Below are 27,822 nucleotides of genomic sequence, written 5' to 3' on the forward strand. Positions count from 1 at the left end.
CAAAGGGTCAACCCCTCTCCTCTACCCAGCGCCACTCAGTTTATCTTAACCAACAACCACCTTGGCATGTGACCGGTCTGACAGAGTGTGACACATCTGGCACTTCTTCTCTGAGCCTGTGCCGTCTGCTCAGCACCTGACTGCCTGGCACTGCGTCCGCGACACACCTGGACACATCTGGGTACGTCTAATCCAGCAGTTTAATTCGTTAACTAATGCTATTTTATGCAGGTGCATCAAAATGTCAAAAATTTTAAATCTACAAAAAATATATAAAATTATAATATATTGCCGTAGCAAATGAGAGCCCTGACGCAATCAAAGAACAGCAATTAGTGTCAATAGACCAAATTAGATAATTGAACTAATGTGCTATACAGGCTCTTATGATTGGTGCAATTACACAGGGAGAACCAGATCCTATCCTACAGGTCCTATCGATGTGGACGAGCTCTGAAACCAGGGCTAAGTACCCACTCTCTGCCAGTGGATAGGGGATGTGATTGAAGTGTATCTGATGCCCCATTCTCACAAGTCTTCAAATCAGGTAAAGAAAGAGGGAAGGGAGAGAGAGACAGAAGTGGTGACTTCAGCAGTACAGTAGCTAGGCCTTTGGAACCTGTTGTGACAGGTTTCCTTCTATGTATCTCATAGCGCTCTGCTGGGCTACCGTGGGTTGGCTGAGGGCCAGACAGAAAGAGAGAAAAAGAGAGAGTGAGTGAAAGAAGAGAGAGAATGAGCATGAGATTAATGCTCTGAAGGCTGGAACCAGCCCTTCAGCTCTTCTTCCTACTACCACACTCTTCTTAGTCAATATATCTTCAACAGTATTCTTCAAAGAAGAATCGCTCTGTTGGAAAGTGTTCCAGGTGTTTAGGCTAAACCATGTGCATTATGTGAATCTGATCAATTCTTCTTCTTCCCCAGACTGGACTGGAATGATTGATTGTCACCACGAGATTCAAATAAGATACTGTGGCCTACTGGCAGAACAAGATTGTTGTCGAATCAAGGAGGGTGAGTTGAGCATCTCTAAATGGTCAAGGATGGGAAAAGTTTGGAAACTTTGGAGCAAATATGCCGAACCTATGGCAATACACCTGTCTGTGCTTCTAACCAGCTATTGTTTCTTTATTAAGTGTGACATGCCTGTGAAATGACACTGAAAACTCACGTACGGCATGTTAAGGCCCACAAGGAGAGGACCTTGTTTAGTGGTTGTGTGTTTGCTGGGGTGACAAAACTTTCAAAAGAAAAGCTGTGCCGTTGAACAAAGATGAGTCTTGTCTTCTTACCTGCAACTGATGTTTAGCGGCTGAAAGGGCACCGACTAACGACATTAAGCATGATTTTAGTAGCCTTCTGGCCCCGTGTCAGCCACAATGGACTGAGTAACTACCCCTACTGTATGATCAACTTAGCTACAAAGTCTTCCTACAACTGACTCATGATAAAATGTTTAACAGACTTAAATCATTACTGTCAATCCAAGCATCTGTGACTTTCAAATATATGGATCAGGAGTCAAATGCTAAAGTATAAATTATTGTAAGCAAATATATGTATCATGTCCTGGTTAGGGTTATATTAGCGTCAGCTTCCAGGGTTCGCTACTGATAGTGAGATGAAAGCCTGTGACAGTGGCTAAAGTTATAGAGCATAACAAAGTTAGAGGCAAGGTAATCTAGGTCAGGGGGAGGTGCAGAGACAATCAGATAATCTAGAGAAATCGTGAGAGATTAGAATCGTTAGCATGACTGCTGTCAATAAATCTCCCAGTGGGAAAGGTTATAATGACATCTTTACTACCGATGAATGACAGGTTCCATAATGACATAATGACATGGTGCCTGGGACCTAAAGGTTTCTGTAGTTTACAGAGAATATACAAACTTCTTGTTTTGAAACACTTACATAACATTAATCTTGAGCCTGAAATTGTAATTGGCAAATAATGTTATGGATGCTTTTTTTAGCGGTGACAATAAGAAATATTAAAAGATAAGAATACAAACATAAAGCAAATGGCTCAGTAGAATAAACCTTATAGCAAGTGAGTAATATCAAGGAGATTAACATTCAAAAGCTTGTTCAGTTCATGAGGGCAAATTTTGTCATGACAGCCACGTTTTTTATACACAGGACAGGAGTTTACAGGTTTTTGTTCCAGACTTTCACTAACACCTCATTCAACTTATTGTGGTCTAAATTGTAGAGGATGAATAGTTGAACATGGTGTTAGTGCAGGGCAGGAATAAATACTTGCACACGGTGCAGTTCACAGGGACAGAAATCCCCCATGTCCGTATTTTAGAATAACGGTCATATGTTACAATGAGCTGCATGATAGAGAATAACTTGTGAATCTATTTCTAACATAGTGATGTTGCACAGTGCTGAATAAACTCCTGACTAAACTCCTGGGATATGGTGATTTTCCTGGTGGACGGAGGGTTCCCAAGTTCTTTCCATCTGTCTGGGTGATGGGGTGGGATGTGCTTCAACCTGAGGAGAACAGAGCAGAATCATAAGGCTAAGGAAGGAGAAATGAACCTCACTGCTCAGATTTCAGTCCTGGTTCAAGTTGCTGCGAACCACAACTACCTCTGTTAATGTGCAATGGTTTTGTAAACAGTTTTCATATTCATAGGCTTGATCAAGTTGTCCCTGATTTACTTTAAATTTATAATTTCATTACTCAAAACATTTTCTTCATATGCAATGGTGAAACACGAGGGGAGAGGAAAGTGACAAGAAGAAAGTTAGCTAGCTTGCTAACAGTAGTTAAACAGACACTACATGCATGTACAGTATTGACTGATTCTGTAAGAATGCACAACTTGACTGACTAGAACTGTAAAAGTTTCTCCCGAACAGGGACCATAACAGTCCACCATTAATTCAGATGTTTTTGGAATTCTCGCTGTGTCGCAAAGTGTTATGGGATACCCTCCCCACCAAAGGGAATGAAAAAGTATGCTCCCATGAGTGCTTTGCTTTCCAGAACTCCCAAGTACGCTTATAGAACTTCCAGTAACTTAGTACATACTTGTCTTTGAACAGTCTTATGTTTGGAATCACACTTGAAAAATGACAGTTGACTTTCGTACTTGCTATACGCTCTAGATAGAACACAAGTATGCATTTTGGAACACTACCAGTGTTTGTTTGACTAAATAGTAAATGTAATGTGAGAACTAACAAGAGCGCTGTGAGTTGTATAACATGACTATCACATTGTTGACAACAGGCAAGCCAGCACTTTCACATGTAGGCATGAGAGCCTGTACAGAGAGGAGAGGCTATGGGATTATGCCTTTGCCTGGTTTCATGGTCCTATCCAATGGTGTCCAGGAAAAACTTCCCCAAAATGACTAATTCATGGTAAACAGGTTGGAGGAGCACCCAATCTAAATTCCTCAAAAAAAGCATATACGGTGTATTCAGGAAAGTATTGAGACCCCTTGACTTTTTCCATATTTTGTTACGTTACAGCCTTATTCGCATGTTTTCTTTTCTTCTTATTAATCTACACACAATAACCCATAATGGCAAAGCAAAAACAGGTTTTTAGAAATGTTTGCAAATGTATCCCCCAAAAAACCTGGAAATCACATTTACATGAGTATTCAGACCTTTTACTAAGTACTTTGTTGAAGCACTTTTGGCAGCGATTACAGCCTTGAGTCTTCTTGGGTATGACTCTACAAGCTTAGCACACCTGTATTTGGAGAGTTCATTCAATTCTTCTCTGCATATCCTCTCAAGCTCTGTCAGGTTGGATGGGGAGCGTCCCCGCACAGCTATTTTCAGGTCTCTCCAGAGATGTTCGATCTGGTTCAAATCTGGGCTCTGGCTGGGCAACTCAAGGACATTCAGAGACTTGTATCGAAGCCACTCCTGTATTGTCTTGGCTGTGTGCTTAGGGTCGTTGTCCTGTTGGAATATGAACCTTCGCTCCAGTCTGACGTCCTGAGAGCTCTGGAGCAGGTTTTCAGTAGTGACGTTTGGCATTCAGGCCAAAAAGGCCAAAAAGTTTCATCTTGGTTTCATCAGTTCTGAGAATCGTCTTTCTCAATTTCTAATTTCTCAAGAGTCCTTTAGGTGCTTTTTGGCAAACTCCAAGCAGGCTGTCATGTGTCTTTTATTGAGTAGTGGCTTCTGTCTGGCCACTCTATCATAAAAGCCTGATTTGTAGAGTGCTGCAGAAATGGTTGTCCTCCTGGAATGTTCTCTCATCTCCACAGAGGAACTCATCTCCCTGACCAAGGCCTTTCTACCCCAATTGCTCAGTTTGGCTGGGCGGCCAGCTCTAGGAAGAGTCTTGGTGGTTCTAAACTTCTTCCATTTAAGAATTAAGGATGCCGCTGTGTTCTTGGGGACCTTCAAAGCTGTAGATTTTTTTGGGTGCCCTTTCCCAAATCTGTTCCTCGACACAATCCTGTCTCAGAGCTTTACGGACAACTCCTTCGACCTCATGGATTGGTTTTTGCTCTGACATGCACTGTCAACTGTGGGACCTTATATAGACAAGTATGTGCCATTCCAAATCATGTCCAAACAATTGAATTTACCACAGGTGGACTCCAATCAAATTGTAGAAACATCCCAAGGACGATCAATGGAAACAGGATGCACCTGAGCTCGATTTCGAGTCTCATAGCAAAGGATCTGAATACTTACGTAAATAAGGTATTTCTAAAAAACTGTTTTCGCTTTGTCGTTATGGGGTATTGTGTGCAGATTGATGAGGATATTTTATTATTTTATCCATTTTAGAATAAGGTTGTAACCAGTGGCGATTTTAGCATGTAAATCTTGATGGGGAAACCAACATTTTTGGGGGGGATGCAAGCCAGCAAAGCCACTTCACTACACAATACATCACTAAACAATACATTAATTGCACTATAATGGTGACAAACTATGCTCACAAGCTGTTATGGCCTACATACAGCTGTCACAACAGCAGAGTCCCAACAGCAGTCCCAACATCTTACAACTGTTACACCTGGCTATCAGCGGAGCCTTGTCTGGCAGCGAAACAGTTTATTCAGCCTAATTTCCTGCCTTTAAAAAAAACATAGCTGATATGGTTGACTTGCTTAAACAAATGTGGTTTCTAATGACAATTGAGATGTACAAACTATAGCATAAGGGGATGACAAGCAGATAAGAGCCAATCCGTAAATTTGATTAAAACATTAATGAGCTAGGACGGATGTAGTCAATATAACTATTTGTTCAGCACTTTTGAAATGTAAAGTGGCAGAATTCAGAACATGGGCCATTCTTACAGTGTTCTCCTTGTACACCAAGTCAGAACCATAGGATAAATAAAGGGGGCATATAAGCCGACAATGACAGCTCTTACAATATTTGATGATTACATTTTTATAAAACAGGTTATAGGCTACATGAGCACCACCAAGTCAGAACAGTAGGCACAATTAAGAGGGGAAAAATAGACCAAATTATTAGGGTGAGAAACATGGGCAATTAAAGGCTTACTACACAACTTACAGTTGAAGTCGGAAGTTTACATACACCTTAGCCAAATACATTTAAACTCCGTTTTCCACAATTCCTGACATTTAATCCTAATAAAAATGCCATGTCTTAGGTCAGTTAGGATCACCACTTTATTTTAAGAATGTGAAATGTCAGAATAATATTAGAGAGAATGATCTATTTCAGCTTTATACTTTTTCATCCCATTCCCAGTGGGTCAGAAGTTTACATACACTCAATTAGTATTTGGTAGCATTGCCTTTAACCTTTCTAGTGCAGGAGTTCCGCTAGCGGAACACCTCGACAACATTCCGCTGAAAAGGCAGAAATTCAAAAATATTTTTTTGAAATATGTAACTTTCACACATTAACAAGTCCAATACAGCAAATAAAAGATAAACATCTTGTTAATCTACCCATCATGTCCGATTTAAAAAATGCTTTACAGCTAAAGCACAACATATGATTATGTTAGATCACCATCAAGTCCAGCCAAAGAAAGGAGTCACAAAAAGCAGAAATATAGAGGAAATTAATCACTAACCTTTGATGATCTTCATCAGATGACACTCATAGGACATCATGTTACACAATACATGTATGTTTTGTTCCATAATGTGCATATTTACAGTGCCTTGCGAAAGTATTCGGCCCCCTTGAACTTTGCGACCTTTTGCCACATTTCAGGCTTCAAACATAAAGATAAAAAACTGTATTTTTGTGTGAAGAATCAACAACAAGAGGGACACAATCATGAAGTGGAACAACATTTATTGGATATTTCAAACTTTTTTAACAAATCAAAAACAGAAAAATTGGGCGTGCAAAATTATTCAGCCCCTTTACTTTCAGTACAGCAAACTCTCTCCAGAAGTTCAGTGAGGATCTCTGAATGATCCAATGTTGACCTAAATGACTAATGATGATAAATACAATCCACCTGTGTGTAATCAAGTCTCCGTATAAATGCACCTGCACTGTGATAGTCTCAGAGGTCCGTTAAAAGCGCAGAGAGCATCATGAAGAACAAGGAACACACCAGGCAGGTCCGAGATACTGTTGTGAAGAAGTTTAAAGCCGGATTTGGATACAAAAAGATTTCCCAAGCTTTAAACATCCCAAGGAGCACTGTGCAAGTGATAATATTGAAATGGAAGGAGTATCAGACCACTGCAAATCTACCAAGACCTGGCCGTCCCTCTAAACTTTCAGCTCATACAAGGAAAAGACTGATCAGAGATGCAGCCAAGAGGCCCATGATCACTCTGGATGAACTGCAGAGATCTACAGCTGAGGTGGGAGACTCTGTCCATAGGACAACAATCAGTCGTATATTGCACAAATCTGGCCTTTATGGAAGAGTGGCAAGAAGAAAGCCATTTCTTAAAGATATCCATAAAAAGTGTTGTTTAAAGTTTGCCACAAGCCACCTGGGAGACACACCAAACATGTGGAAGAAGGTGCTCTGGTAAGATGAAACCAAAATGTAACTTTTTGGCAACAATGCAAAACGTTATGTTTGGCGTAAAAGCAACACAGCTGAACACACCATCCCCACTGTCAAACATGGTGGTGGCAGCATCATGGTTTGGGCCTGCTTTTCTTCAGCAGGGACAGGGAAGATGGTTAAAATTGATGGGAAGATGGATGGAGCCAAATACAGGACCATTCTGGAAGAGAACCTGATGGAGTCTGCAAAAGACCTGAGACTGGGACGGAGATTTGTCTTCCAACAAGACAATGATCCAAAACATAAAGCAAAATCTACAATGGAATGGTTCAAAAATAAACATATCCAGGTGTTAGAATGGCCAAGTCAAAGTCCAGACCTGAATCCAATCGAGAATCTGTGGAAAGAACTGAAAACTGCTGTTCACAAATGCTCTCCATCCAACCTCACTGAGCTCGAGCTGTTTTGCAAGGAGGAATGGGAAAACATTTCAGTCTCTCGATGTGCAAAACTGATAGAGACATACCCAAAGCGACTTACAGCTGTAATCGCAGCAAAAGGTGGCGCTACAAAGTATTAACTTAAGGGGGCTGAATAATTTTGCACGCCCAATTTTTCAGTTTTTGATTTGTTAAAAAAGTTTGAAATATCCAATAAATGTCGTTCCACTTCATGATTGTGTCCCACTTGTTGTTGATTCTTCACAGAAAAATACAGTTTTATATCTTTATGTTTGAAGCCTGAAATGTGGCAAAAGGTTGCAAAGTTCAAGGGGACCGAATACTTTCGCAAGGCACTGTATGTATACTGTAGCTAAGAAAGTAATACTAAGTGTCTGTTGTGTAGTAAACTGTTAGTAGCCCATGTGTTTATGTTTATTTGTAAACAACAGCAGGTGTACGATATCTAAGGAAGTCTCGAGGTTTTGCTCACCTGATGTAGAGTATCTCATGATAAGCTGTAGACCTCACTATCTACATTTGAAGTCGGAAGTTTACATACACTTAGCTTGGAGTCATTAAAACTTGTTTTTCAACCACTCCACAAATTTCTTGTTAACAAACTATAGTTTTGGCAAGTCGGTTAGGACAGCTACTTTGTGCATGACACAAGTCATTTTTCCAACAATTGTTCACAGACAGATTATTTCACTTATAATTCACTGTATCACAATTCCAGTGTGTCAGAAGTTTACATACACTGTGCCTGTGCCTTTAAACAGCTTGGAAAATCCCAGAAAATTATGTCATGGCTTTAGAAGGTTCTGATAGGTTAATTGACATCATTTGAGTCAATTGGAGGTGCACCAGTGGACGTATTTCAAGGCCTACCTTCAAACTCAGTGCCTCTTTGCTTGACATCATGGGAAAATCAAAAGAAATCAGCCAAGACCTCTGAAAAATAATTGTAGACCTCCACAAGTCTGGTTCATCCTTGTCTGGTTCATCCAAATGCCTGAAGGTACCACATTCATCTGTACAAGCAATAGTACGCATAAACACCATGGGACCACGCAGCCGTCATATCGCTCAGGAAGGAGACGCGTTCTGTCTCCTAGAGATGAACGTACTTTGGTGCGAAACGTGCAAATCAATCCCAGAACAACAGCAAAGGACCTTGTGAAGATGCTGGAGCGAACAGGTACAAAAGTATCCATATCCACAGTAAAACAAGCCCTATATAACATAACCTGAAAGGCCGCTCAGGAAGGAAGAAGCCACTGTTCCAAAACCTCCGTAAAAAAGCCAGACTACGGTTTGCAGCTGCACATGGGAACAAAGATCGTACTTTTTGGAGAAATGTCCTCTGGACAGAACTGTTTGGCCATAATGACCATCGTTATGTTTTTAGGAAAAGGGGGAGGCTTGCAAGCCGAAGAACACCATCCCAACCGTGAAGCACGGGGTGGCAGCATCATGTTGTGGGGGTGCTTTGCTGCAGGAGGGACTGGTGCACTTCACAAAATAGATTGCATCATGAGAAATGAAAATTATGTGGATATATTGAAGCAACATCTCAAAAATATCAGTCAGGAAGTTAAAGCTTGGTCGCAAATGGGTCTTCCAAATGGACAATGACCCCAAGCATACTTCCAAAGTTGTGGCAAAATGGCTTAAGGACAGCAAAGTCAAGGTATTGGGGTGGCCATCACAAAGCATGACCTCAATTCTATAGAAAATTTGTGGGTAGAGCTGTAAAAGCGTGTGCGAGCAAGGAGGCCTTACAAACCTGACTCAGTTACACCAGCTCTGTCAGGTGGAATGGGCCTAAATTCACCCAACTTGTTGTGGGAAGCTTGTGGAAGGCTACCCAACACGTTTGACCTAAGTAAAACATTTGAACCTTTTTGGCATTCTTTGGATTTATGGTGCTTTCAAGACAACCTGGGAACTCAACAAAAGAAACAAGGTTGAACATGATGACGTCAGTGATCTTCAGGTCGTAGCTCTAGAAAGAGGCCCGAGTTCCTGACTTACAATTCCGATTAGGATGACCATTCAAAAAGTAATTTTTCCAGTCAGAGAAAAGAAATGTCATAGTATTTTCTTCTGGCTGCCCTACCACCACAGAAAGCACTGAGCTGAAACACCTGCATGTTGGAGTTGCCTCCATTGTTGACGTTGAGACTGGGGTTTTGCAGGTACTATTTCATGAAGCTGCCAGTTGAGGACTTGTCTGTTTCTCAAACTAGACACTCTAAGGTACTTGTCCTCTTGCTCAGTTGTGCACCGGGGCCTCCAACTCCTCTCTCTATTCTGGTTAGAGCCAGTTTGCCCTGTTCTGTGAAGGGAGTAGTACACAGTGTTGTACAAGATCTTCAGTTTCTTGGAAATTTCTCGCATGGAATAGCCTTCATTTCTCAGAACAAGAGTAGACTGACGTGTTTCAGAAGAAAGTCCTTTGTTTAATATTGAGCCTGTAATCGAACCCACATGCCGATGCTCCAGATACTCAACTAGTCTAAAGAAGGCCAGTTTAATTTCTTCTTTAATCAGGACAACAGTTTTCAGCTGTGCTAACATAATTGCAAAAGGGTTTTCTAATGATCAATTAGCCTTTTAAAATGATCAACTTGGATTAGGTAACACAACGTGCCATTGGAACACAGGAGTGATGGTTGCTAATAATGGGCCTATGTGCCTATGTCGATATTCCATAAAAAACAGCCATTTCCAGCTACAATAGTCATTTACAACATTAACAATGTCTACACTGCATTTCTGATTAATTTTGATGTTATTTTAATGGGCAAAAAAAATGCTTTTCTTTAAAAAACAAGGACATTTCTAAGTGACTCCAAACTATTGAACGGTAGTGTATGTATTTTTTTTGCTGAAAATGTGGGCTCTGTCCCACCTGCCCTGAATGACGGGTCGTCACTGGTTGTAATGTAAAAATAAAAAGGGAAGGGGTCTGAATACTTTCCGAAAGCACTTTAGTTAAGGGGCAGGAAACAGTACCCACAATATTTGCAGGCTTTTGTTCCAGCCCAGCTCTAACACACCTGATTCAACACATCAACTAATCATGATCTTCAATTTAGACTTGTGTTAGTTGAAACAGGTGTGTTAGTGCTGAGTCAGAAGTTGCCCACCCCTGTGTTACTGTCTATGACATGACATGTAGGAGCATAGAGATACTGCACAGAAGCTTATAATGTCTGTGATGGATGACTTGGAATGTCAACAGGTCACAAAACTGTAAGTAAAGTGAACGAGAGTTAAGTCCCCAGTATTCGTTCTTTGAGATTATATTAGTTTTCTCGCCTCATCTCACTGCTGTACTCTGAGATTCAGTTATAACAACACAACTCAGGAACCGATAGAGCAAAGGAGATGAAAATGAGTACTTCCTAATTACATGATGGATGAAAGTGAAAAAGTAGGCTTTCTTGGTCGATTAGAACTGCCAGTCAAGGTGAGGGTTAGTTATGGCAACATTTCAGGACTGGGACAGCTGAAACATGCTCAGAAACAAACACACTTGGGTTCAAATACTATTTGAAATCTTTAAAATACTTTGTGCGTTTGCTCTAGCTTGCCCCGAGTGCCAGATGGGTGGGCTTTACAATTTTGGGACTATTCTATTGGTCCATTAAGCAAGGCATGCTCAATCAAGCACAGATAAAGTATTCATAATGATTTCAAATACCATTTGAACCCAGGTCTGTCAGAAACCAGCACACCGTTCAGCTTTAGAAGAACGTTAAAAAGGAATTGGACACTTAAAGGAAAACCAGCACCACTAAACATTGGTGTATCAAATTATTCACATATATATTTTTGTCTTTAAATCAGATGGGAACCATTCATTCATACATTTTGGCTCCTGAATTGTGGGAATATCCCCAGGACAAACTGTGGACATTTTGATACCTGATTTTTAATGGGTCGTTTTTCTAGAGTCATGATAACATGGCAGACTGGTGCCATTCCTTTTCCCACATCAACTCACAGACAATGACAGCGTTTGTTCATCTGAATGGCACATACTGTACATTTGTCAGTATTAGCTTCTGGTTGTGGAGACCATTATCAGTACACAGTTCCTAGAGTCAAATCATTTAGACATTAAGGTTAATTGTGAAGATGTATTGCAGTATATTGGTTAATTCCCAGAGTCTAAAGAAGGACGCTGCTGTTACATAGCAAGTGCACTTCACCTATGTCATAAAGGTCCAGCCCTTTTGTCAGAGGTCAGAGTACGCTTACAAACAGGGATGTCACACTATAGTCCTCAACCGTCCACAGATCCCGCTCCACCTTAAATCCAGTTAACCATCTTTGGCCAAAGAAATGGCAGCACAGCGATTATTTTTCTTGATCAGTTATTCTTCCTCGTCAGTGCTCCAAACGGCCAATCAGAGGTTTGAGTCAAACAGGTCAAAAGTCAAAGGAGCTGTTGCTGCAACAGAACAAAGGCTGTCTCAACTCTGACATTTCACTTCCTTTTTACTCCTGTATGAAAACTTCCACAATCTCTCTCTCGCTCTCTCTCTCTCTCTTGCTCTCTCTCTCTCTCTCTTGCTCTCTCTCTCTCTCTCTCGCTCTCTCTCTCTCTCTCTCTCTCTCTCTCTCTCTCTCTCTCTCTCTCTCTCTCTCTCTCTCTCTCTCTCGCTCTCTCACTCTCTCTCTCTCTCTCTCTCTCTCGCTCTCTCTCTCTCTCTCTCTCTCTCTCGTTCTCTACATCTCTGAAACGAGTCGCCATCAATAATGGTAACACAACAAAATGGTCTTGATTTCACCCTTCAACCCACCTCAGCAATAGCTGGTTTTGAGTGACCTAATCTTCACAGTTTGTTGCCCTTTTTAATGAGCTTTGAGGAGTGTGTGTGTGTGTGCGCATACGTGCGAATATGTGTGTGTATGAGGTTACCCTTCCTGGAACCTCTGCCACGTGCCTCACACCTCTTCTGATAACAGTACTGTAAACTGATGAAGATGGAAGAGCACCTTGCCTCCTTCCATAGAGTCCTAGACTAAATGTTTCTCCATTTAAAGTGCTTCTTAGTCCAAGATTCGACTTGATCTGTGTCCGGGTAACTGTTCCATCGAACCTAAAGTACCCACACCTGTACACTGAAAGATCACGTACTGTATCGCTCCTAGTCTTGTACAATGATAACTCAGTGATGCCCAGAAGACCACTGAGATGTTACACTGGGGTTAAGTGCTGTAGCCTTCCTGAAAGGTACATTCATACTATGAATGACCCAGACTGAAGGATACAATAAGAATATAATGTAACGCATGGATGGCACTGGCAAGCATCAACCACAAAGAGATGAATCATACAAGCCACTGTGCATACAGTACATGTCATGGACCTGTGAAAGCTAGTCATGACACATTTCCAATTCCAAATCACATAGAGAAAAAACACATGGAATGGGATTGTGACTCATAACACACATGTTGAGCTACACTGAGTGTACAAAACATAGACTGACCAGGTAAATCCAGGTGAAAGCTATGATCCTTTTATCAGTGTCGATGAATGGGGGGGAGACAGGTTAAAGAAGGATTTTTAAGCCTTGAGACAACTCAGATATGGATTGTGTATATGTGCCATTCAGAGGGTGAATTTACAAGAAAAAATATTTAAGTGTCTTTGAATGGGGTGTGGTCGTAGGTGTCAGGCTCAGTTTGAGTGTGTCAGGAATTGCAATGCTGCTGGGTGTTTCATGCTCAACAGTTTCCTGTGTGTATCAAGAATGGTCCACCACCCAAAGAACACCTTGTAGAGTCCATGCCCTGATAAATTCAGGCTGTTCTGAGGGCAAACTCAATATTAGGAAGGTGCTCCTAAGGTTTTGTACAATCGGTGTATATCACACCCCAAACTCAAACATGTTTGAGGGGCGGCAGCTAGCCTTGTGGTTAGAGTGTTGGACTAGTAATCGAAAGGTTGCAAGATTGAATCCCTGAGCTGACAAGGTAAAAATCTGTCATTCTGCCCCTGAACAAGGCAGTTAACCCACTGTTCCTAGGCTGTCATTGAAAATAAGAATTTGTTCTTAACTGACTTGCCTAGTAAAATAAATAAATCAATAAAATTGTATTTTCTTCCCGGGTGCAGATTTCTTTCTAGGCACACCATCATGTCTACAGACTCTCCCAGCTCCACATTTACACCCAGTGCCAACAGGTTCCTGACAATGACACCAGCCCCTCAGACCTCCTCCCTACGCACCTCTGATCCTCCAGCGTCCTCCTTCCAGCAGATGGCGCACTCACTGGTACCAGAATCCACTGAAAACTGTTTATTTTAAAGTCGCACCCATTTTCACCCAGAAACAATCCAGATGTTAACCATAGGCATGGAAACACTCCATTGTGATCTCACCCAAAGCCATGCATGCTTTACCCATCTAATCTCCTTTCCTGCACCTGCATTAGGCTACTGTTCCTCCAGTGGTAATTCCAGAATCTACACTATGATCTTAGTGCATTAGCCCTTAGCTGTTTGACTAACCAAACCTCAAGTTCAAGTAGTATTTGTTATCTTTCAAATTGCAGCATTTGCTTCAGCCTGCTTGGAGTGGTAGATGGACAGGTTTTGAAAAATGTACCTTTTTTTTGGTTCCATTGGTTCCTTTTAATTTGTCATTTTCATTGGTTCCAGTGTGCCAGATAAAGTATTTGAATGAAAATGAATACTGTTTGAACCCAGGTCTGCTTGCAACAGAGAGATTGTTTATGAGTGAATCTAAAAGGATGTAAACTATCTACCTATCGCACACACAGGACCTTTTCAAGGACAAGATGCCCTGGAGGAAATGTGTTAAGTTTTATTCTGACATTAATCACGTTCCTCTTCTTTTGGACTAATTAATTACCCACCCTTGGGGCAGTAATGTCTATCTAGAGATCAAAATACGACCACACCCCCCCTGAAACAGGCAGGATGTGTTTAAACAGAAATAATACCTGCGTCCCAAATAGCACCCTATTCCCTACATAGGATGCCACTTGGGACACAGACAATGCCAGGAGATAAAAGGTAATAGGTGATTGTTGGCTATTTCCACTTGCATTGTTTTATGATTGCAGATGCTAGCCAGGAGATTCTGGACGTTGCTAAATAACCAGCTTAGAAATTGTATTTTCATCTCCCCTCAGTGTGAGGAGAGCAGTTCTGTGTCATTTACCACTGCCCAGCGTGAGAGAGAGAGTGCCACCTACAGACAGAGAAATGCCGCTGCAGAGAGCTGCAGGAGGCACAGCGTTGATGGAGCCATGGTGGGACAGAGTCAAAGGTCAAACTTAGGGTCAGGAACGGCTGACCGCTTCCACCCCTACCGACATCAGTTCAGCGATGATGGGGTTGGCACCGGTTGCCTGGCCCCTGGTGCCCCTGGGTCTCGTACCTTCGCCTGTCTCAGAGAGGTAGAGGCTCTAGATAGCTTTGCTGCCACACGCACATCTACCAGTGAGGAACAGACATCCTGGGATCCATACAACGGGAGTTTCCAGGCTTCCAGACTGATGGTATGATACAGTGATACTCATACTCTAAATGGCTATTCATTCTTAGTACACGCCACCAGCTGAACTGTAGTACCATACCCAGGTGTACATGGCCATCGGGGACAGCCCCACATGCGCAAGTAGTTCCCCATAGACAGATCTCTCATACACACCTACAGCTCCTATCCACACACCCACCCACCCACACATCACGTTGATACTAGTGCTGCCAATGAGTTTTCTCAGATTTCATCACTTGAATCATGCTATTATCTTCATTCATTCCCTTCATTCAACACAGCAGGGCTCCCAGCGCTCTTACACAGAACCACAGGATGCACCCGAGGAACCTTCCTGCTTCCTGTCCCAAGGCCACGCCTCCTACAGCCCCCTAGCCCCGCTACCGCAGGTGAGTGGTCAGGACCAAAGTACAGGGGGAGGTGATAACTTAAGGGGGAGTTTCTTAGAGGAGCTTATCTCAATGGGGTGATTTTGGAATTGCACAGAAAATAAGGTCAGTGGTAAACACAGACTTAGGAGATCTTATAGTATATGTTTTGTTTTATGAGATAATCTTCATCTGCTAACGTAAACATTTTAGAATTTTGAAGCATTTATGTAATCGAAACAAGCACACAAAGCACTTAATAAGACTTCATAATTCATAAATGTCATGTTTACTGATTAGTATTCTCTCAAAGAACAACACTCATTTCTGTTTTTTAGGACTACAAACTGGCGACCTAATTTTGTTTGGGTGGAATTTTGGCTGTGTATAGGTTGATTGACATAGAAACCACCTACGGTACTGCATATCTTTCCTATTAGGTGTGTATTCTACTGCATATCTTTCCAAGGATTAGTGCCACTCTGCCAAATACCTTGTCAAACACCTTGCCAAGGAAAATATCACTTTGCCAACAGGGCTTGATTATATCATACCGTGAACTTGTTTACAGTTGTCGGCTTTGCAGCACACAGCTGTGCGGTTTGGAAAAACCTCACTGTGTACACACTCTGTTGCTAAAGTAATACAAGTTCTGCTGTAACAATGTGTGTGTATGTATGCGCATGTGTACGTGTGTGTGTGTGTTCTCTCCAGTTCTCACCAGGTATGTATTCTACCAGTGGACAATCTAAAAGTTCTCCGTACTCTCTCCAGTGCCTCTCCACTCCAACCCATCAGGACAGTAGCATGCAGTCCCTCTTCCCCAAGCCCATCTACTCATACAGGTGAACACTGTCGTGACGTGACTATCATTCATCTAATGACTGTTATTTATTTTGTCAACTAACTATGTTTAATTGTTACTCAATTGTTACTCAATTAAATTAATAATGTAACAATTCATTCATTAGGAATTTGGGGCACCATGGAATAAGTTGTTTAATTAATGACTTACCACCTCCCAAATTAAACTCTAAAGATATGTTCTGCCTGTGGCTGTGGAATCCTGACCTGTTCACCGGATGTGCTACCTGTCCCAGGCCTATTATTTGACCAAGCTGGTCATTTATGAACATTTGAACATCTTGGCCATGTTCTGTTATAATCTCCACCTGGCACAGCCAGAAGAGGACTGGCCACCCCTCATAGCCTGGTTCCTCTCTAGGTTTCTTCCTAGGTTTTGGCCTTTCTAGGGAGTTTTTCCTAGCCAACGTGCTTCAACGCCTGCATTGCTTGCTGTTTGGGGTTTTAGGCTGGGTTTCTGTACAGCACTTTGAGATATCAGCTGATTACGAAGGGCTATATAAATACATTTGATTTGATTTGATATGTAGATATCTCTTACATCAATAACAGTCAATTATGAATTATTACCTCATCAGTCTCAGTCTGAACGTCACATAATCCTTGGATCCGCAAGAACCCTAGCCCTTCTGATTATTCAGTACTACACAAATTTATTTAATCATTTATTTACTAACTAACAAAATAATAACACATAATACACATACACACGCACATGAGATAAAAGTACCTAGTGGACTGACAAGATATGACGGCTTGTTACACATATGGAGAGGGAGGGGTAGGTAAAGAGAGGGAGAGACAAAGAGTCAACTTATCGTTGTTACATTTGGAACCTACACTCAAAGGAATAGTAATACTTTGCACATGAACCACCGCTCATTCGGATAAGAAGTACAATATATACATTTACGCATAGCTGTCCTTGATCGTCGTCGATCTCTGTTGAACTCGATGACTCCTATGGTGAAGTTGTCGATGGATGTAAGGTTCTGGTTTGTCCACCAGAGGTCACAATGTCTTTTGTAGAGCTTCACTGGTTGTGGAGAGGTTGTTGGAATAGATACTTCAGATGTGCCAATGGTTGTCTGAGAGGAACCTATTCCTTCCCCTCGTGTCTTTGATCAAATGTCCTAGACTACTTTACATGCCAGCTGCAGACTGGTAAATGCTACGGTCTAGTGAGTTTCTTCTTCTTGTGTAGAGATTGAGAGTTTCAGAGTTTCACAATTTCAAACGTATGGACTACCGTCTCACATTTTCTGGTCTCTAGAGTTGAAACCATTTGTCACGTTTAGCTCACGCTGTACGTTGGCTGGTCTCGTAATGGTCTCAAGGCTGATTATTCAGGTTCAGGCTCCCAACCACTTTACACGCCAGCAGCAACCCGGCATGTTTTGGTCTGCTGTAAATTTAGTTTCCAAGGCTTTTATCCTTGGGTAAAAAGGGGGGCATTCCATCACGCCGACACAATGTCTGTGCTCACTTGGGAGTGTGGTTACTGACTGGGCACAAGTTTATATGAAAAACAATTAGATAATTTAGAAGGCTAAAATGACATCACTATCTTCACAAAACTACTACTACTTCCGGCGCCGACAGAGATGGCCGCCTCGCTTCGCGTTCCTAGGAAACTATGCAGTTTTTAGTTTTTTTACGTGTTATTTCTTACATTAGTACCCCAGGTCATCTTAGGTTTCATTACATACAGTCGAGAAGAACTACTGAATATAAGATCAGCATCAACTCACCATCAGTACGACCAAGAATATGTTTTTCGCGACGCGGATCCTGTGTTCTGCCTTACAAACAGGACAACGGAGTGGATCCTATGCAGCGACCCAAAAAAACGACTCCGAAAGAGAGGGAAACGAGGCGGTCTTCTGGTCAGACTCCGGAGACGGGCACAGCGCACACCACTCCCTAGCATTCTTCTTGCCAATGTCCAGTCTCTTGACAACAAGGTTGATGAAATCCGAGCAAGGGTAGCATTCCAGAGGGACATCAGAGACTGTAACGTTCTTTGCTTCACGGAAACGTGGCTTACTGGAGAGACGCTATCCGAAGCGGTGCAGCCAACAGGTTTCTCCACGCATCGCGCAGACAGGAAAAAACATCTTTCTGGTAAAAAGAGGAGCGGGGGCGTATGCCTTATGACTAACGTGACATGGTGCGATGAAAGAAACATACAGGAACTCAAATCCTTCTGTTCACCTGATTTAGAATTCCTCACAATCAAATGTAGACCGCATTATCTACCAAGAGAATTCTCTTCGATTATAATCACAGCCGTATATATCCCCCCCCAAGCAGACACATCGATGGCTCTGAACGAACTTTATTTAACTCTCTGCAAACTGGAAACAATTTATCCGGAGGCTGCATTCATTGTAGCTGGGGATTTTAACAAGGCTAATCTGAAAACAAGACTCCCCAAATTTTATCAGCATATCGATTGCGCAACCAGGGGAGGAAAGACCTTGGACCATTGTTACTCTAACTTCCGCGACGCATATAAGGCCCTGCCCCGCCCCCCTTTCGGAAAAGCTGACCACGACTCCATTTTGTTGATCCCTGCCTACAGACAGAAACTAAAACAAGAGGCTCCCACGCTGAGGTCTGTCCAACGCTGGTCCGACCAAGCTGACTCCACACTCCAAGACTGCTTCCATCACGTGGACTGGGAGATGTTTCGTATTGCGTCAGATAACAACATTGACGAATACGCTGATTCGGTGTGCGAGTTCATCAGAACGTGCGTTGAAGATGTCGTTCCCATAGCAACGATTAAAACATTCCCTAACCAGAAACCGTGGATTGATGGCAGCATTCGTGTGAAACTGAAAGCGCGAACCACTGCTTTTAATCAGGGCAAGGTGTCTGGTAACATGACCGAATACAAACAGTGCAGCTATTCCCTCCGCAAGGCTATCAAACAAGCTAAGCGCCAGTACAGAGACAAAGTAGAATCTCAATTCAACGGCTCAGACACAAGAGGCATGTGGCAGGGTCTACAGTCAATCACGGACTACAGGAAGAAACCCAGCCCAGTCACGGACCAGGATGTCTTGCTCCCAGGCAGACTAAATAACTTTTTTGCCCGCTTTGAGGACAATACAGTGCCACTGACACGGCCTGCAACGAAAACATGCGGTCTCTCCTTCACTGCAGCCGAGGTGAGTAAGACATTTAAACGTGTTAACCCTCGCAAGGCTGCAGGCCCAGATGGCATCCCCAGCCGCGCCCTCAGAGCATGCGCAGACCAGCTGGCCGGTGTGTTTACGGACATATTCAATCAATCCCTATACCAGTCTGCTGTTCCCACATGCTTCAAGAGGGCCACCATTGTTCCTGTTCCCAAGAAAGCTAAGGTAACTGAGCTAAATGACTACCGCCCCGTAGCACTCACATCCGTCATCATGAAGTGCTTTGAGAGACTAGTCAAGGACCATATCACCTCCACCCTACCTGACACCCTAGACCCACTCCAATTTGCTTACCGCCCAAATAGGTCCACAGACGATGCAATCTCAACCACACTGCACACTGCCCTAACCCATCTGGACAAGAGGAATACCTATGTGAGAATGCTGTTCATCGACTACAGCTCGGCATTCAACACCATAGTACCCTCCAAGCTCGTCATCAAGCTCGAGACCCTGGGTCTCGACCCCGCCCTGTGCAACTGGGTACTGGACTTCCTGACGGGCCGCCCCCAGGTGGTGAGGGTAGGCAACAACATCTCCTCCCCGCTGATCCTCAACACTGGGGCCCCACAAGGTTGCGTTCTGAGCCCTCTCCTGTACTCCCTGTTCACCCACGACTGCGTGGCCACGCACGCCTCCAACTCAATCATCAAGTTTGCGGACGACACAACAGTGGTAGGCTTGATTACCAACAACGATGAGACGATGACGACGATGACGACAACGATGACGGCCTACAGGGAGGAGGTGAGGGCCCTCGGAGTGTGGTGTCAGGAAAACAACCTCACACTCAACGTCAACAAAACTAAGGAGATGATTGTGGACTTCAGGAAACAGCAGAGGGAACACCCCCCTATCCACATCGATGGAACAGTAGTGGAGAGGGTAGCAAGTTTTAAGTTCCTCGGCATACACATCACAGACAAACTGAATTGGTCCACTCACACAGACAGCATCGTGAAGAAGGCGCAGCAGCGCCTCTTCAACCTCAGGAGGCTGAAGAAATTCGGCTTGTCACCAAAAGCACTCACAAACTTCTACAGATGCACAATCGAGAGCATCCTGGCGGGCTGTATCACCGCCTGGTATGGCAACTGCACCGCCCTCAACCGTAAGGCTCTCCAGAGGGTAGTGAGGTCTGCACAACGCATCACCGGGGGCAAACTACCTGCCCTCCAGGACACCTACACCACCCGATGTCACAGGAAGGCCATAAAGATCATCAAGGACATCAACCACCCGAGCCACTGCCTGTTCACCCCGCTATCATCCAGAAGGCGAGGTCAGTACAGGTGCATCAAAGCTGGGACCGAGAGACTGAAAAACAGCTTCTATCTCAAGGCCATCAGACTGTTAAACAGCCACCACTAACACTGAGTGGCTGCTGCCAACACACTGACACTGACTCAACTCCAGCCACTTTAATAATGGGAATTGATGGGAAATGATGTAAATATATCACTAGCCACTTTAAACAATGCTACCTTATATAAATGTTACTTACCCTACATTATTCATCTCATATGCATACGTATATACTGTACTCTATATCATCGACGGTATCCTTATGTAATACATGTATCACTAGCCACTTTATACTATACTATGCCACTTTGTTTACATACTCATCTCATTTGTACATACTGTACCCGATACCATCTACTGTATCTTGCCTATGCTGCTCTGTACCATCTCTCATTCATATATCCTTATGTACATATTCTTTATCCCCTTACACTGTGTACAAGACAGTAGTTTTGGAATTGTTAGTTAGATTACTTGTTATTACTGCATTGTCGGAACTAGAAGCACAAGCATTTCGCTACACTCGCATTAACATCTGCTAACCATGTGTATGTGACAAATAAAATTTGATTTGATTTGATTTGATTTGAAAACTGTTCTCATATTTAATCATTTATTTTACACATTTAGATGTAAACTTGACACATATAATGCGTACACTTTCAGAGTTACAGTTACTATACCATCCTTAATGACATCACAAAATAATAAACAATATGACATTATTATTCTTTAGATCCCCACTGATCATTCTTAACATTCCTATCTTATAAATATTGTTCCCATATTCACTTTCTGTACAAAAAGGTTTTGGCAGCAAAAGTCTCTCTCTACACAAAGCACATTCCAACCTTGCTACTAGAGAGTTCTCTCTCCCTTAATTTATGACAGGGTGTGAAGCTGATCTGGCACCTTTGATCCTCACCCAGGATACTCCATATATGTGCATAATCACAATCTTTTACCAACCTGTACAATCAGGTTTTGGACTTTGGTGCAACATGAATTATATACTAAAGACCTTATTCAATCAAGACCTTATTTAATCAAACCTATTTCTCACTCTTCATCACTCTTCTTTCTCTGCATATTTAAAATAATGTTTACAAGGTGAAACAAAAAGAAGTTGAGCTGTAAGCTTGTCAGTTCTTTAATAACCCCTAAAACCAGTTTACCAGTTTGGATTGAAAGTGAACCCAAGTATTCAGTGTTCAGCTATGATTTCAGTTAGTTTCTGTACATTTTGTACTCTGGTCCTCTGAGAACCAGATGGTATATATTTCAATAATGATTTAACCTAAACTCCTTTCAAGTATCAATGTTACATAACACAAATATTCACCGTTATCCCTCAGGCTTGCAGGTGTGAGGTGGATGGGGTGTGTGTGTGTGTGTGCCCTAGATCTTCACTGGTTCTGCATACACAGCACGGCCTCTTATTCAAACCCACAACGGAAAACTATTTGTGCTTTTATTTACAATAATGTCAATTCTGCTGTATCTACTATACTTTTCCGACTTTTTCCTCAAAGACTGAATTAGTATAATAATAACAACATGAATGTCCTTGTTTCCTTTTAGTGTTTTGTGGATGTCATCATGGATCCTTGTCATGAATGTACACTCATAGAAAATAATATGCTATCTAGAACCTTAAAGGGCTGTCCCCATAGGAGAACCCTTAGAATAACCCTTTTTGGTTCCAGGTAGAGCCCTTTTGGGTTCAATGTGGAACCGTCTGTAGAAAGGGTTCTACATGGAATCAAAAAGTGTTTTACTTGGAAACAAAACGGGTTATTCAAAGGGTTCTCCTATGCCTATGGGGACAGTCGATGAACCCTTTTTTCTGAGAGTGTAGTGTATATGAAATGGAGAAACAACACTGATGTTAAATAATATCATGTAATATACGTAATAATAAATATAATAATAATATTGACTACATCTGATTGACTACACTGACTACAATGTTTGTCTTCTATCCATAGCATCCTGATCTTCATGGCTCTGAGGAACAGTAAGACAGGGAGTCTCCCGGTTAGTGAGATCTACAGATTCATGACTGAACACTTCCCCTACTTCAAGGTACAGCAGGAGGACATTATGGCTTCTCACTGACCCAACAGTCATCTCTGTTTCATTATTCTCATCCTATGTATTTTATCTGTGCAATGTCACAGACAGAGTTTCTCATGCACTGAGAAATTGTATGAACTTTGCATCACCTAACTTACCATAACAGACACATAAGTATGTTATGCATTGTAAAGTAAATACCTTGTAGTATTTACATGTGGTTTAAAAGACTCAATCACTGAGAGATCAACGCCTGTTGATCTTCAATCCTCTCTTATCTTCTTATCTGGCGATAAGCCCTTTATAGAAGGACACAGAGAGGGAGAGAGAGAGAGAGAGAGAGAGAAAGAGAGAGAGAGAGAGAGAGAGAGAGAGAGAGAGAGAGAGAGAGAGAGAGAGAGAGAGAGGGAGAGAGAGAGAGAGAGAGAGAGAAAGAGAGAGAGAGAGAGAGAGAGAGAGAGAGAGAGAGAGAGAGAGAGAGAGAGAGAGAGAGAGAGAGAGTGATATCAAGAGAGAGAGAGAAACGACATATTTTCTTTAGACCATAGGAAGGATTGGCTCTACCACCTAGAAGTCTCCAGATCTCCTGGCAAGCCTCGGGGAGATGGATGATGAATGATACTGTAATAGTGTATATAGATTCAACAGTGTGCCAAAGCAGAAGCAGCCGTAGGCTAGCCTCTTCCCCAGCCGTTTGTTAGGCATCATCGACCCCTACCTATTCCATATAGAATACAGGCGTGGCCTATAGGACCTAGTCAAAAGTAGTGCACTTGGTAACAGGGTGCCATTTGGGACACAACCAGTGTTTAACGAGGCTAACCGTGGGCCACCCCGGCTGATTCCCGTTAGGGCTTGATCAGTGTCTTCCCATCCATCCCAGTGGTTATAGACCCATGAAATGGTTGGCTGTTTGTTGGCTGGCTGTTTGTAGGAGGAGGTGGAGGAAGGTGCAACGTGGCATTGCAACAGCTTTGGCTCCTCTCCAGCCAAACATACAGTAAGACCTTTGACTGAGAGACTACCTCAGGGGGTGTGTGCGCGCATGTGTGTGTGTGTGTTCAACGTGGCACTCACACTGCTTTGGTTCCTCTTGACTTTTGACTTGATTTTGAATGACTTAATTGGTTAGGGTTTTGGCAGTTGAAACAATAATTCAGTGTTCTGCCCTCCCCTGTTTGAGGGAAAAAGCTGAGGGATGGGTCAGGACAGAGCTATGGATGTAAGGTGTATGTTGTTTGTTTACTCTTTAATGTTCACAAACAGTGGAGTAAAACAAGCATATATTTTGAGTTCTGAACTAACTTATAAGTTGTATTCTTCAAGGATCAGTGGGTAACACAGGAGGTTGGTGGCATCTTAATTGGGGAGGACGGGCTCGTGGTCATTTGTGCCGTTCCAGCCATTATTATGAGCCGTCCTCCCCATAGAAGCCTCCACTGATGGGTAAATATCATTCATTGAAAAGTCCAAAAAACGGATACGTCAATCGCAGATAGTGTCACGACTTCCACCGAAGTCATTTCCTCTCCTTGTTCGGGCGGCGTTCAGCGGTCGGCGTCACTGGTCTTCTAACCATCGTAGATCCACTTTTTTTTCCTACACACCTGGTTTCCATTTCCCTCATTATTTGTTGTGTATTTAACCCTCTGTTCCATGTCTTTGTGTGGAATTGTTTGTTGTAAGTGCTTGTGCACATGTTTACTGGTGCGCGTTGGGTTTTTGTACCCATATTCTGTTGTATTTTTATGCCGTTAGTTTTTGGATTAAACTGCTCCGGCTATTACCTAGTTCTGCTCTCCTGCGTCTGACTTCCCTGCCACCAGTTACGCACCCCTTTACAGATAACCCCTTTTAAGGAATAAATAACTGTTAAATATACTTCAAAGCAATACCTTGGTTATTTACATACAAACTGTACAATAGTATATCGAAATTTAACAATTTAAGAGAAAAAAAAGTATCCCATGGAAAATGTAAAAATACACTGTTACTGTGAGTTTTTCCTCTCCTTTCTGTCTCTCAGACGGCTCCAGATGGATGGAAGAACTCGGTCCGCCACAACCTGTCTCTGAATAAGTGCTTTGAGAAGGTGGAGAATAAGATTGGCAACTCTTCCCGTAAGGGCTGCCTGTGGGCCCTCAACCCGGCCAAGATAGAGAAGATGCAGGAGGAGCTACACAAGTGGCGCCGCAAAGACCCCCTCACTGTCCGCAAGAGCATGGCCAGGCCAGGTAGGTGGTCTATACATCACAGACCAGGACTCCCCTTAGACCTGGGCTATGTTTTATTTGCGCTTCCTCAAAGTTCGGATGCCAGTATTTTAGGTGGAGGGTAAGCTTGGCAATTCTCAGGTCCGTCATGGCATAAATTACACCATAAAATAAGATGCGGTTACATACAGGGTATGTTACCTTTGAGACTGAGCAACTCCAGCGTTCTGGTGATTCTATCTACTCAGACTTTTTGGCAGCTGTCACAGGAGATAAGTGCAAGGTCATCTCAATTTACTCTTTCTCTGTTTTCTCAGAGGATCTGGATCGCCTGTTGGGGGAAAGACCAGAGAAGCTGAAATCTTTACCTTCTTACCACAACCAGATCCCTACCCCTTCCTCCTTCACATCCCATCCTCCAGAGCCCTGTCATCCTCTTCAACGTCCCCTCTACCCCCACGTCCCCCCTCCCTCCTTGACAGTCCAACAGCACCCCCGTTACCTGCCCCCCACCACCCCCCACCCCTTCTCCTTCTACTCCCCCTGCAAGCAGCAGCCTCTATCGGGAATCCCCCCCAATGTGGGTACCCTGGGTTCCCCTCTGGCGGGGCAGACACCCCCCACCTGTAGCGCCACCATACAGGCAGAGTATGATGTTGGGCCCAGGAGCATGCAAGAGCTACAGCTAGATGAAGATGCTAGTAACGATATCGACACGCTCAACCCCAGCTTGACTGACCTGCAGCTCCACGGTAAGGATGAAAGAGAGAGATAGAGCTTGAGAGGCCAAGACAGAGAGAACCATATTCAGGAATTATTTTTATACAATCTACAACAAGATTCACAACCCTGTTCACTCTCCTCTCAGGTTACTTGTGGGACGAGCTGAGAAAGGACAGCCTGGCTCCCGATTCGCTGGTGCTAATCAGTCCCTCCCTGTCCCCCTCCTCTTCCCAGCCAACACACCTGGGGTCCAGTCTGAGGAGCACCGGTCCTGTCAACCAGACATCAGAGTGGATCTCCGACGGGCTGGGGAAGGAAGATGAGGAGGAGATGGGAGGAGGATGTGGAGGTCCATCAGACCTCCATATTAATGGACAGTACCACACAGCCTACCCAGGTGTGGAGAGCTTGGCTAGTTACCTCACTTCTATGGGGAACACCCCCATACCTTTGCTTTGAAGCCCAGGAATAGGGCTCCCTTCGTGGAATAGCTCACATAGACCTTCCCCCTGGACCTCAAGACTGTGGTTGTGAAGGTCAAGACTTATCACAAAGGGCTCAGTTTGAAAGTGAATGTAGCAATGATCACAATCAAATGTCATATTTTGCTTTGCTTTGAACATGCAGAGCACGTTGACTCAATTTGTCGCCAATGAGTCTGAAGAGAATGGGGGAGCCTGGGTTCAGATTTTATCATAACCGTGTTAACAATATGTTTTTATTCATAACAATGACTTTGGCTGGGTCAAAGTCAAGACTTGACGAATGAGAATGAATGTATCCAAAAGCTCATGACACACCTGACTGTTCAGTGTTTAGGAGTAGAGTGCAGTCTGAGCTAACTCCACACTAGATGGCAGCAGAGAGCTGTAGTTACTGGGAACTTTAAAGTTGTAGACAGAAATACAGCACTGATGACATTTTTTCCGTATTCTACACTACAGAGAATCATATATGTTCTACACAATACATTTCTATGTTGAGCATTCTGTGAAGTCCCATTCTCCTGAATAAGCCCCCTGGTGTGATATGTTCCCACTATTGCAATTAGCATTTTATACAGCTTATGGTGACAGGAGATGATTCAAGCCAGTTGTTTTTTAGCTCGAAGCTAATGAATACAATTACAAAATGTGTCTCAGCATAATTTCTTATACGATACAGGGAACATACTCACTGTTTACTCAATTCATTTTGCTTTCTAGAAATAGTTTTCAAAGCTTTATAGCTAAATGACCATTGAGGATGGAAGTCTATCAAGGCAGAGCCAGACGACTGTTCTCAGGCCTTCATCTGGTTCCTGCAGGCACTATCTCATAATAAAAATGACATCACCTTACCAGACACATTTTTCGAGAGTGTATTTTAGTCATAGCATGTGTGAAAAGCCCCTTTTTCTTGTATGACTTAACTGAGTATATAGTAAACTGTTTTTGATTTATAGCGCTTGAATTAATTCATTAAATTATATTCTAGTCTAGACAATTGTTCTGTGTCTATCTATGCAATTCCTTTCTTCTAATTTCTGTCACAGATCTATCCAGTCACTGTAAAACAACATTTGTTATACGGTGCATTCAGAAAGTATTCAGACCCCATGACGTTTTCCACATTTTGTTACGTTACAGCCTTATTCTAAAATGTATTAAATAAAACATTTTCCTCATCAATCTACACACAATATCCCATAATGATAAAGCGAAAACAGTTTATATTTTGTTTATTAAAATTAAAAGCAGAAATACCTCACGTCTGGAGGAAACCTGGTACCATCCCTGTGGGGACGTTTTTTTAGCGGCAGGGACTGAGAGACTAGTCAGGATCAAGGGAAAGATGAATGGAGCAAAGTACAGAGATACAGAGAAAACCTGCTCCAGAGCGCTCAGGACCTCAGACTGGGGTGAAGGTTCGCCTTCTAACAGGACAACAACCCTAAGCACACAGCCAAGACAACTCAGGAGTGGCTTCGGGACAAGTTTCTGAATGTCCTTGAGTGGCCTAGCCAGAGCCCGGACTTGAACGCGTTGGAACATCTCTGGAGAGACCTGAAAATAGCTGTGCAGCGACGCTCCCCATCCAACCTGACAGAGCTTGAGAGTATCTACAGAGAAGAATG

At 42.8% G+C, this 27,822-nt stretch overlaps 1 protein-coding gene across 1 annotated transcript; it reads left to right on the forward strand.

Annotated features, from left to right (window-relative positions):
* Nucleotides 1–845: 845 nt before the first annotated feature.
* On the forward strand, nucleotides 846–27,089 carry LOC139386109 (forkhead box protein N1-like). Its single transcript, XM_071131538.1, has 9 exons — nucleotides 846–1,017; nucleotides 13,541–13,700; nucleotides 14,584–14,952; nucleotides 15,233–15,340; nucleotides 16,034–16,164; nucleotides 22,683–22,779; nucleotides 24,797–25,004; nucleotides 25,301–25,735; nucleotides 25,852–27,089. The coding sequence occupies exons 2-9, from the start codon at nucleotides 13,563–13,565 to the stop codon at nucleotides 26,163–26,165; spliced, it is 1,800 nt and encodes a 599-aa protein (XP_070987639.1). The 5' UTR covers nucleotides 846–1,017; nucleotides 13,541–13,562; the 3' UTR covers nucleotides 26,166–27,089.
* The last annotated feature ends 733 nt before the right edge of the window (nucleotides 27,090–27,822 follow it).

Source organism: Oncorhynchus clarkii, chromosome 27 (assembly GCF_045791955.1).
Source record: "Oncorhynchus clarkii lewisi isolate Uvic-CL-2024 chromosome 27, UVic_Ocla_1.0, whole genome shotgun sequence".
Lineage (NCBI taxonomy): Eukaryota > Metazoa > Chordata > Actinopteri > Salmoniformes > Salmonidae > Oncorhynchus > Oncorhynchus clarkii.

Excerpts from the sequence above, each read along its gene's own strand:
- LOC139386109 (XM_071131538.1), top strand. The coding sequence starts at position 13,563 with ATGTCTACAGACTCTCCCAGCTCCACATTTACACCCAGTGCCAACAGG. Across the intron at positions 13,701-14,583 it reads AGCAGATGGCGCACTCACTG|TGTGAGGAGAGCAGTTCTGT; the intron begins GTACCAGAATCC and ends ATCTCCCCTCAG. Across the intron at positions 25,005-25,300 it reads CAAGAGCATGGCCAGGCCAG|AGGATCTGGATCGCCTGTTG; the intron begins GTAGGTGGTCTA and ends CTGTTTTCTCAG.